Source organism: Cebus imitator, unplaced genomic scaffold, assembly GCF_001604975.1.
Source record: "Cebus imitator isolate Cc_AM_T3 unplaced genomic scaffold, Cebus_imitator-1.0 Scaffold70, whole genome shotgun sequence".
Taxonomy (NCBI): domain Eukaryota; kingdom Metazoa; phylum Chordata; class Mammalia; order Primates; family Cebidae; genus Cebus; species Cebus imitator.
The window spans coordinates 2,389,733-2,401,649 of NW_016107385.1; the positions used below are offsets into that span (position 1 = coordinate 2,389,733).

The window sequence follows — 11,917 nt, forward strand, 5'->3', positions numbered from 1 at the left end:
AGTAGAGACGGGGTTTCACCATGTTGACCAGGATGGTCTCGATCTCTTGACCTCGTGATCCACCCGCCTCGGCCTCCCAAAGTGCTGGGATTACAGGCGTGAGCCACCGCGCCCGGCCTCATGTTATAAATTTCTGTTAGAATTTAGTGTTGTTAAGTACTTTGCTGCCCTAAAATAATTTTTAGGCTTTCTACTTTCCGTTGATACCACGTTTCTCTTTTTGCCCTCCCTGCCGGGACATTCAGAGAAAAAAATCAAGGCTCAATTCCAGCAACTTAGGATGGCATAATAAAAGAGTGGCTTATGGGAAGAGACAGGGTTTGGAGTCAAGGCTGGATTTGAATCCCAGCTCTGTCGCTGTGTATCTGTGGGCAAGAATATAAAACTCCCTGAGCCTGAGCTTCTGCATCTGTAAAATGGAGGTGGCACCTGCCTTGCAGAGTTGGTAAGGTGCCTGACCGTGAGAGCGCTCAGTCATTGTGTTTTCTCTCAGGCTCTCTTTTTTCATTATATACATAAAATATGAACTGCTTCAGATCCACTTTGGAAAAAGTGTATATAAATAAGTTGAAGAACAAGAGTATTTGGTGATTTGGTGAAAAGCAGTTGATTGAAAACATACGCAATTCTCTCCTTGTCAAGAGTTTTCATTTGCTAATATCTCAGTATTCAGATGTCAATTCAAATCTCCCCTGCTGACAGAGGCCTTCCCTGACCTACCTGTTTAGATATCTTCTCCTCCCCCACCATTATGTCCCTCTACTCTGCTTTGTTTTCTTTCTTTTTTTTTTTTTGGAGGCAGAGTCTCACTCTGTTGCCAAGCACCAGTCTAGAGTGCAGTGGCGTGATCTCGGCTCACTGCAACCTCCGCCTCCCAGGTTCAAGCAATTCTCCTGCCTCAGCCTCCTAAGTAGCTGGGACTACAGGCACGCAACAACACGCCCAACTAATTTTTGTATTTTAGTAGAGACAGGGTTTCACCATGTTTGCCAGGATGGTCTCAATCTCTTGACCTTGTGATCCGCCCGCCTCAGCCTCCCAAAGTCCTGGGATTACATGCTTTGTTTTCTTTACAGCACTCATCACTATTTGAAATCACTCATCTTCTAGTTTGTATTAGCTGGTTGGGACTGCGTCTGTCCAAATTTACCCTGCACTCCCAGCTTCCAGGAGAGTACCCAGACAAAACAACTCAGTAACATTTGAACGAATGGAAGCTGAGTGGAACATTTTGGTTCATTCCTTAGATAACTTCAAAAAGGAAAATGCGGCCGGGCGTGGTGGCTCACGCCTATAATCCAAACACTTTGGAGGCCAAGGCGGGCGGATCAACCGAGGTCAGGAGTTCAAGACCAGCCTGACCAACATGGTGAAACCTCATCTCAAAAAAAAAAAAAAAAAAAAAGGAAAATGCATTTTCCCTGGCTCAGGTTTTGTTTATAAATCGTGCTTTTGGAAAATATGCCAGAATTTCTATGTAAACTATAATTACAAATGTTTTTAAAGTAGAACTTTTAAAGCTAAAATGATCATTATCTTAATCATTAATGATTGACTCTACAGCTATGAAAAAAATTTTTGTTCTCCCTCTTTTAGGTCAAAGAGCCCCCTGAAATCAATTTAGTTTTGTACCCTCAAGGCCTAACTGGTGAAGAAGTATATGTAAAAGTGGATTTGAGGGTGAAATGCCCACCTACCTATCCAGATGTGTGAGTACATTTATAAATATCTTTGATGTGATTTCAGTTTTCTGTTTTAACAACATAGAAACAGATTGAAATTAATAATATTTTCTCTTTCCTGCTCCCATTCCACATAAAATTTCATTTCCTATATTGCAGCAAAACTATATCAGCAATAGATGTTTCATGAAACCTGTCTCATTTTAAGTTTGTTTTTAGTTATAGAATTGTCACTACAGACACTAACATTTGCTCAGTGACTAGTTTGCTTCCTCAGATGGGTTAACTTTTGTTTATTTCTTCACAAAATAGGAAGAGGAAAAATCTGGAAGAAAATGATAAAGGCATGGTGTCTATTGAAAGCACTTGTGTAGTTACAGTGTGATTGGTATTAGAAATTCAGCAGCCTGTGCCTGAGATGACCTTTCGCTGCCTAGAGTGAGGAGAGTGTTCGGAGCTGTCCTGCCTGCGGTGGGTGAGGCACTGCTGGGGAGTCTCCATTGTGCAGAGCTGTCCCATGCACTGCAGGACGCTTGCATCCCTGGCCCCCACCTACCAATGCCACGAGTGTCCTCCAGGCATTGAAACAACTAAAAAACTCCCCCCTGAAGGTGACGTCACCTCTGGTTAAGAATCACTAGTTAGAGCCAGAGTGTTAGCCATCAGCACTTAAGCATGTCTATTTGATGTAATCTTTCCCCACACATCCCACATGGAAAGGCAGGTTGGCCTGGATGGCGTTAAGTAATTTGAACTTACTTTGTGGGGAACCAGTGAAGGTTTTTGAGAAGGAAAGGGACAAATGAAAAGAAACTCTGCTTTACACAATGAGGGGTAAATTTATGGAATTTATTATCTGAAGAAGTGATGGGGAGGATATGAAAAGACAGCAAGGTCAAAATTGAGCTCCTTGATGTCAGTTCCGTTGTTGGCCCCCAACACTGTACCGAGAGTGTTACAGTAGGTATACTCTATATACTATCAAAATATTAATTCATGAAACATTAATTAATTATTAAAAGATTAATGAAAAAAGATAATTAAAAATTTAGAAAGGAAATTAAGACAGTGCCTCTCTAGGTTTTTTTTTTCCTGACACCAAATACATGGTGTCTTTTCTGATACCACGTGTGTATCCAATACTTCAGTTCAGCTCTGACACTATCTGTAGTTAGCATAGACCCCACACACAGATTAAGGACTCAGTTCCATGAAACTGCCTCTATTTCTGATGTTAGCTGAAAGTCCCAGTACTTCTGATCTGTAAATACTGGCTGTAAATTTGGGGGTTTCTGCAGCCCCCTCCTTAGTTGTGACAAGTTGCTAGAATGCATCACAGAGCTCAGAAAAATACTTACCTTTACCAGTTTGTCGTAAAGGATATGACTCTGGAATAGCCACCTGGAAGAACCCTGAACCCTGTAGTTTAGGGGTTTTTATGGAGGTTTCATTACGTAGAGATGATTGATTAATTAAATCTTTGGCCATTGGTGATTGAACTTGATCTTCAGTCCCCTACTCCTCCCCAAAGATCTGGGATGGGACTGAAATTTCTCACCCTGTAGTCAAGGTTTGGTTTTTCTGATCCTGTCCTGATCCTGAAGGTATTCAGGTACTGACCAGAGTTACCTCATGAGCACTAACCTGTATGCTTGAAAGGGGTTTGTTATGAATAATGTGAGATGCTCCCTCACCCCTGTTGCTCAGGAAGTTCGGAGGGTGATAGGAGCTGTGTTCCAGGAACAGGAGTCACAAACCAAATACATATTTTTTATTATACCATAGCCTCAAGAATTCAAAGTGTTTATTCTTGAAAAATCAAAATAAAAAGTCATAAGTGCTATAATGTTACACATATATAAGTGCTAAAATATTAATTATAGCATTATTTATGAAAGTAAAGAAATTGGAAGCAGTCTAAATGTCAAACACTAGAGCGAGGTTTCTCCACCTTGGCACTACTGACATGTGGGCAGATAACTCTTTGTTGTGGGGCTGTCCTGGGCATTGTAGGATATTGAGTAGCATCCCTGACCTCTGTCTGCTAGATGGCAGGAGTACATTTCTCCCTACGTTGTGACAACCAAAAAAAGTTTCCAGATGTTTACAGATATCCCCTGGGGCCAAAATCCTGGTTAAGAATCATGCCACTAGATAACTATTCAGGTAAATCTTAATGTGTCCAGTTGATAAAAATATTAGATTGTTTTTAACATGGAAATGCTTATAAGAAGTTAAAAAGCAAACATTATAATATCAGCTATATAAACTGTGAATTATATGGCAAGGAAATAAAGAGAACATTAGAATTTTTTTGAAGTTTTGTTAGTATCATAGATGAATTTTTCACTATTCTGTTAATATTGCTATATAATGATTGCTTATTTTTTTAAATTATGACAAAAAGCTTGATTTGGGGGAATATTCTTATCCTTTTGAATATAGTACAGGAAAACATTGCTTTTTTGTAAAATAGTTGCTTTTTCTTTGAGATGGAGTTTCGCTCTTGTTACCCAAGCTGGAGCGCAATGGCGCAATCTTGGCTCACCACAACCTCCGCCTCCTGGGTTCAAGCAATTCTCCTGCCTCAGCCTCCCGAGTAGCTGGGACTACAGGCATGCGCCACCATGCCCAGCTAATTTTTGTATTTTTAGTAGAGACGGGGTTTCACCATGTTGACCAGGATGGTTTCGATGTCGACCTCGTGATCCACCCGCCTCGGCCACCCAAAGTGCTGGGATTATAGGCGTGAGCCACCGTGCCCGGCCTACAGAATAGTTCTTAATGCCACTGTGAGAGAGAATCCTAGGTTAGAGTCTAGAATTCTGGAAATTTCAGTCCCATCCCAGATCTTTGGTGAAGAATTCTGGAAATTCTAAATTCTGGAAATTTCAGCCCCATGCCAGCTCTTTGGGGAGGAATCTAACCCAGGATTCCATACATAGATGTATGGTTTTTCTATTCTTTTTCTTATGTAAACTACTTTCTTTCAGATTTCTATCTATAGAAGTAGTTAATGATCATAGCTCCCTATCATACTGAAGCATTGAGAAAATACATAGATAAGTGGATGCTCAAGACTGTCCAGGGTTAAATACCATGAATTACTCAGTAATGCTTGGTTAAAAGTGATGAGTCATTATCTCTTTAGTAGAATTAACTCCTATTTAATCTCAGAGAGTTGTTATTGGATATTTACTGGTTGGGAATAAAATGAAAACCTGAGGGATGGTTGTATAATTTCCTTGAGTTGAAAATGTTGACTTAGCTGAGCTCTAGGCAGAGTTCCAGAGAGTGTGCATGACTAGATGTATATATACACAAGGAGTGAGCATTTCCACCTTGTTCGAATCAGAATGAATGATTCGGATGCAGCAGCTTGTTGTGGGAATACTAGAGGGGTCACCTGGGCTCCATCTCACCTAGTTATTCTTGTTCTGCTTTATGCTAGAGCACATGTGAGTGTAGAGCACTTGGCCTGGCCAGTGAGCTGTCTGAGCTAGGTTAATTCACAGTGGCTGCAAGCTAGGGTAGAGCATTACCATACAAAGGAGCTTAAGTTACTAGGCTAGAGGCAGCCACAGAACTGAAATGACTTTTTTTCTTTTACGTCAAAGAACTCAGAGTTAGGGATCCAGGGCAAATCAGAGGAAATACATAGTAATTGATGTTGAAAAATTTAAATCAGTTTGTAAAGCTGAAGTTAGACACGGGTCAAGCCCAGTGAGTCTTCCAGCCCACACAGAAGGCTTTGGCCAGCCCGCTTCTTCCCTGTAGGACACAGGTGACTTCACTGTGTCAACTGGAGTTGCAGGGATATAGTTGAAGTCCTTTTGAGATTAAGGCCCTCAGCCCCCGAGTGCTTGCAGTTTAGCAAATGGTAATGCAAACAGGCTATATTTTCTGGAATAACTCCTTTTTTTTTTTTCTTCTCCTTTTCCAGAGTTCCTGAAATAGAGTTAAAAAATGCCAAAGGTCTGTCAAATGAAAGTGTTAATTTGTTAAAATCTTGCCTAGAAGAACTGGCCAAGAAACACTGTGGGGAGGTAAGATTGTTAAACTGGAATTAAAAGAAGAGAGTGAACTTCCCAATTGCACCTAACATCCAATTTTGAGTAGTATGTTTTATGTTTTATTGGACCTACAAAAGGGAACATTGTTATTTTTATTTTATTTTTTATTTAATAGGATTAATGAAATTTGTAGAGTGTCTGTAGATGATACTATTGATGCTTAAGAATGTTTCTGAAAAATGCTGGGCATGGTGGCTCACACTTGTAATTCCAGCACTTCGGGAGGCTGAGGTGGGAGGATCACTTGAACCAAGGAGTTTGAGACCAGCCTGAGCAAAATGGCGAGCACCTGTCTCTAAAACAAATCATTGGACGTGGTGGTGTATGCCTATAGTACCAGCTATTCAGGAGGCTGAGGTGGGAGAATTGTGTGAGCCCAGGAGTTTGAGGTTACAGTGAGCTATGATCGCACTCCTGCACTCCAGCCTGGGCCATAGAGCAAGACCCTGTCTCTAAAAAAAAAGACTTTTTCTGAAAACAGTTGATGTGAAACCAGCCATACTTTTTGTACACTTTGTATCTGGCATTATGACTTGATCTTGACTTGAACCTTTTTGTTGGAAAATGTGGCAGACAAGCTAATTTCTGACCACCTCTCCCCTTTGCATATCAGAGGAATTTGTTGTTTTCTTTCTCAATGATTAGCAACACACTCCACTCCTTCATTGTCTACCATATACCTGAGCATTTACACTGAATTCAGCACTCATTCTTTTTTAACCTTCTAAACATTAGGATCTACATGTGAGTTCTCCTTTGGGTGGCACGTCTCTCTCTGGAGGGCAAGACTAGGTGTCTTCTGGAAGCAGAGTGTGACTGCTTTCCTTAGGCCAGACCAATTCCTTTGAAGTATAACGCTACTTTGCCTCACTTTTCTGTAAAATCTCTCAGTGTTTTAGCCTGGCAGCTCATGCTTAATGATCCCTTTATGTGGAAACTGAGAAGAGGTAAGCCCTTAGCTTCCATGTCTGTTTCAGACTTCTATTAGAGATAACCAGAGATAACATTCACCTCATGGAAACTGATGAGACAGATTTTTACTTGCATTTCATAACACAGTGAGTCATAGTACAATCCATGGAGTGCCTTTTAGCTGTAAAAATTGTGTCCATTTAAGTTGCTGCTTCCAAGAACTTCAGTGATTGATGAAATATAGAAAATCAGTGTAGAACAGCCTGGATAGAAAACTAGGCCTTGGGAACGATTCCAGAGTTCTTTCTAGTATGAGGGAACTCCAGTGTCTAACTGAAAAGTAATATGAAGTTATATGAACATTAAGCTACAGAGAAGCTTCTCGTTTCTTAGATTTTTGATTTGTGATTTAAAAAATGTATATTCTTGTACTGCATGGAACAAGAAAAAGAAATAAAGAAAAAATAAATTCTTTTTTTGAGAGACAGGTCTCACCATCTTGCCCAGGCTGATTCCAGACTCCTGGCTCAAGCAGTCCTCCTACCTCAGCCTCCCAAACTGCTAGGATTACAGGCCCAAGCCACCATACCCAGCCTGATTTAAATTTCTATTTCAAGATAATTATATATTTGTATATTTATATACACCTCTTACCCAGTTTGCCCCAGCAGTAGCATTTTGCTGCACTATAGTACGATGTCATAACCAGGATATTGACATTGATACAATCAAGATACAGAATAGTGTTCTATTTTTTTTTTTTTTGACGGGGTCTCTCTGTGTTGGCCAGGCTGGTCTTGAACTCCTGACCTCGTGATCCACCCGCCTCAGCCTCCCAAAGTATTGGGATTACAGGCGCGAGCCACCATGCCTGACCAGAATAGTTTTCTTATCACAAGGATCTCTCATGTTGCCGGTCTGCAGCCACCCCCTAAACTCCACCCTCTCCACATCCATGTTGCTTTTTGGGTCCTAAGGCCCTAGCCAGTTTGCCTTCTACTCTGTACCTTTCAGGGTCATCTTAGGCTTGTTTTACATGTAATGTCTAGGGTTTTTCAGTGGTATTTGGTAGGAAGAATAGGAAAAATAGGTATACTTCATCTTCCCAGAAGTGGAAGTCCTGATTTGTGATTTTTGATATTTACTATGTTCCCTGTAACTAGTAAGAGTCCCATGCCTTTCCTCTCAGTTCCACTATAGCTGCCTTTTGTGAAGGGAACATGTCCTGATTATTAAAAGAGGCAGAAACTGTTAAAGACATACTAGTTTTGTACACCAATGTTTATAGCAGCATTATTCACAAAAATAAAAAGGTAGAAACCACCCTGTGTCTACCGATAGGTGAATGGACAAACAAAACATGGTGTATACATATAAGGGAATATTATTCAACCCTAATAAGGAAGGAAGTTCTGACACGTGCTACAAAATGAATGAACATTGAGGACATTACACTAAGTGAAAGAACCTGGTAACAAAAAGGTAAATACTATATGCTTCCACTTACGTGAGGTACCTTGAGTAGTCAAATTCATAGAGGCAGAAAGAATGATGGTTGCTAGGAGCTGTGTGGAGGGGAGAATGGAGAGTTATTTAATGAGTACAGTTTGAGAAGAAGAAAAAGTTCTGGAAATGGATGATGGAGATTGTTGTACAGCAGTATGAATGCACTTAATGCTACTGAACATACATTTAATGGTTAAAATAGTAAGTAAGCTGTGTACATTTTGCCACAATTTTAAAAACACAGGCATACCTCTAAATGTGGTTTGCTTTATTGCATTTCACAGATTATTGTGTTTTTTTACAAATGGAAGATTTGTGGCAACCCGGCATTGAGAAAGTCTATCAGTGTCATTTTTCCAAACAGCATGTGTTCTCTTCATGTCTCCGTGTCACATTTTGGTACTTTTCACAGTATTTCAACTTTTTCATTATTATATCTGTTTTGGTGACCTGTTATCCATAATCTTTGATATTACTGTTGAAAGTGTTTTGGGGCTCCGCAGACCATGCCTGTATAAGACAGCAAAGTTAATTGATCAGTGTTATGTGTGTTCTAACTACTGACCAGCCATTCCCCTCTCTCCCTCCCTTTTTTCTTGGGCCTCCCTATTCCCTGAGACACAGCAATATTGATATTAGGCCAATTAATAACCATACAGTAGCCTTAAATGTTCAAATAAAAGGAAGAGTTCCATGTCTAGCTTTAAATCAAACACTAGAAATGATGAGGCTTAGTGAGGAAGGCTGTTAAAAGCCAAGATAGGTGAAAAGCTAGGCCTCTTACAGTAAACAATTAGCCAAGTTATGAATGCAAAGGAAAAGTTCTTGACAGAAAATAAAAGTGCTACTCCAGTGAACACATGAATGATAAGAAAGCAAAACAGGCTTATTGTTAATATGGAGAAAGTTTTAGTGGTCTGGAAAGATCAAATTAGCCACCACATTCCCTTATGCCAAAGCATAATCTGGATCAAGGCCCTAACTCTATTCAATTCTATGAATGCTGAGAAGAAATGAGAAGCTGCAGAAGAAAAGTTAGAAGGTAGCAGAGGTTGGTTCATGAGGTTTAAGGAAAGAAGCCATCTTCATAGCATAAAAATGCAAGGTGAAACAGCGAAGCTTCAGCAAGTTATCCAGAAAATCTAACTAAGATAATTGATAAAGGTAGGTACAGATTTTCAATGTAGATGAAACGGTCTTACATTGGAAGAAGATTCCATCTAGGATTTTCACAGCTAGAGAGAGGTCAATGTGTTGCTTCAAAGCCTTATTAAAGGGCAGACTGACTCTCTTGTTAGGAGCTAATACAGCTGGTGACTTTTCAACAGTTGATTCCAATGCTCACTTAACATTCCCAAAATTCTAGGACCCTTAAGAATTATGCTAAATCTCCTCTGCCTGTGCCCTGTAAATGGAAAAGCAAAGCCTGTATGATGGCACATCTGTTACAGCAGGGTTTACTGAGTATTTTAAATCCGTTGTTGAGACCTACCTCCCTGAAAAAAAAGATTCCCTTCAAAATACTGTTGATCATTGACAGCACCCCTAGTCCCCCAAGACCTCTGATGGAAATGTACAAGGAGATTAATGTTGTTTTCATGCCTGCTGACACAACATCCACTTTGCAGCCTGTGGATGGAGTAATTTTGACTTTCAAGTGCTATTATTTAAGAAATGCATTTTACAAGCTTATAGCTGTAAAAGATAGTGATTCCTTTGATCTATCTTAGCAAAGTAAATGGAAAACCTTCTGGAAAGGATTCACCATTCCAGATGCTTTTAAATACATAATTCATGGAAAGGGGTCAAAATATCAATATGAACCGGAGTTTGGAACAAGTTGATTCTGACTCTCGTGGATGACTTTGAGGGGTTCAAGACTTCAGTGGAAGAAGTAACTGCAGATGTGGTGGAAACATCAAGAGGACTATTACTAGAATTAGAACTGGAGCCTGAAGATGTGACTGAATTGCTGCAATGTCATGATAAAACTTTAACAGATGAGGAGTTGCCTCTTATGGATGAGCAGAGAAAATGGTTTCTTGAGAGGTTCCTGAAGATGCTGCAAACATTGTTGAAATGACAAGTATTTAGAATATTCCATAAACTTTGCTTTAAAGCACCAACAGGGTTGGAGAGGATTGACCCCAACTTTGAAAGAAGTTCAACTGTGGGTCAAATGCTATCAGATAGCATTGACTGCTACAGAGAAATCTTCCATGAAAGGAAGAGTCGATCTATGCAGCAACCTTCATTGTTGTCTTCTTTTAAGAAATTGCCATAACCACCCCAGCCTTCACCAACCACCACCCTGGTTAGTCAGCAGCCATCAACATCAAGACAAGACCCTCTGTCTAAAAAAAGGTTATGATGTCCTGAAGGTTCATATGCATTTGAAGGTCATTAGCATTTTTTTTTAGCAATAAAGTATTTTAAAATTAAGATTTATTGATTTCTACAGACATAATGCTATTTCACATTTAATAAACTACCATTTAGTGTATACATAACTTTTATATGTACTGGGAAACCAAATACTTTGTGTGACTTGCTTTATTGTGACATTCGCTTTATTGAAGTGGTCTGGAACCGAACCTGCAATGTCTCCAAGGCAGCCTGTGCTAGTATTCATCTGAGTTATCGTCATATAATGAGATTTGAATGGGCGTTAAACATGGGAAGGCACTGTGCAAATCACTCTTCTTGTTTGTCTAAAATTTGTTTCCATTAAGTCTAAAGTATTGGGAAGTCTAAAATAGACATAATTCTGAAGAAGTTGTTTTTATTTTCAAGTAAAGTAGAGTATAATTAGGTATTAAAGCATGGCACAGGGATTCATTGTGGTATGGTATTTACTGATACCTGCCTTTTAAAACTAGGAGTCATTTAATTACTTGAATGAAAATAAGTACTCAAAAACAGCTTGTTCTCGAGCACTTCCATTTGCTTCTGAATGATTTTTAATCTATACACAGCTTTTTATCAGTCATGTAAAAGTAAACTGAAGTATAGTCTAGTTTTTCAAATTTATAAAGCCGTTTATTTTTTATTAATTTATTCAGCAAATACTTACTGTCGGTGTACTATGTGTTAATTGCTATTCCAGCACTGGCAAAACCTCAGTGAGTAAACCACACCGTGGGCTACACTGGGAAGGTAACAGGCAGAAGGGAGTCAAATAACTGCACAACCTATCAGGCAGTTTTAAGTGCCATGAAGAAACTCAACGTGAGGGGTCTAGAGAGTGATGATGGAGTGGCTGTTCTTTACAAGGCGTTCAGGAGAAGCCTCCAGGACTTGAGCAGCGGTCTGAGGGAAACCAGTGAGCCCTGTAGCACCGGGGGAGTAGGAGGCAACAGCCAGTCTGGAAAATAGTTCTTTTCATCCAGTCTTAGAAGGTTTATCAGATTGATTTGTACAGAAAACTCTAGTAAATTAAATAGAACAGCAAAAGAAAAACCCTCCACAGCTTGGCTCCTGCCTCCTTTTTAGTTTACAAGTGGTTTCTCTTTGACATGATTGAAATTGCCTACTTTCCCCAGCTTTCCTTACAAGAGCTTTTCTTAGAATAACCTGCATCTTAGACTGTAGACTAGTGTTTCTGACTCTAAAGTGAATATGTCCAGTAAATGCCACAGCTTCTGGTATAAGAAAAAATGCATTGTTACCCAACGAGGGCTGTGCTTTCTTTGCATTTGCTCCCTGAAAGACAGGATAACAAATGAACTGACTTTTTTTTTTTTT

General features: G+C 39.7%; 1 protein-coding gene across 4 annotated transcripts in view; it reads left to right on the top strand.

Annotated features, from left to right (window-relative positions):
* Positions 1 to 11,917, top strand: part of EIF2AK4 (eukaryotic translation initiation factor 2 alpha kinase 4) — a 114,281-nt gene that overhangs the window by 5,586 nt on the left and 96,778 nt on the right. For 2 of the 4 annotated variants that reach the window (XM_017530920.2, XM_037739409.1), the window contains exons 2-3: positions 1,597 to 1,709; positions 5,626 to 5,728. In XM_017530920.2, coding sequence (XP_017386409.1) covers positions 1,597 to 1,709; positions 5,626 to 5,728 — 216 coding nt within the window. Of the gene's footprint in view, positions 1 to 1,596; positions 1,710 to 5,625; positions 5,729 to 11,917 lie in introns of those variants that run through there. The other 2 variants (XM_037739410.1, XM_017530922.2) reach the window with 2 other exon arrangements.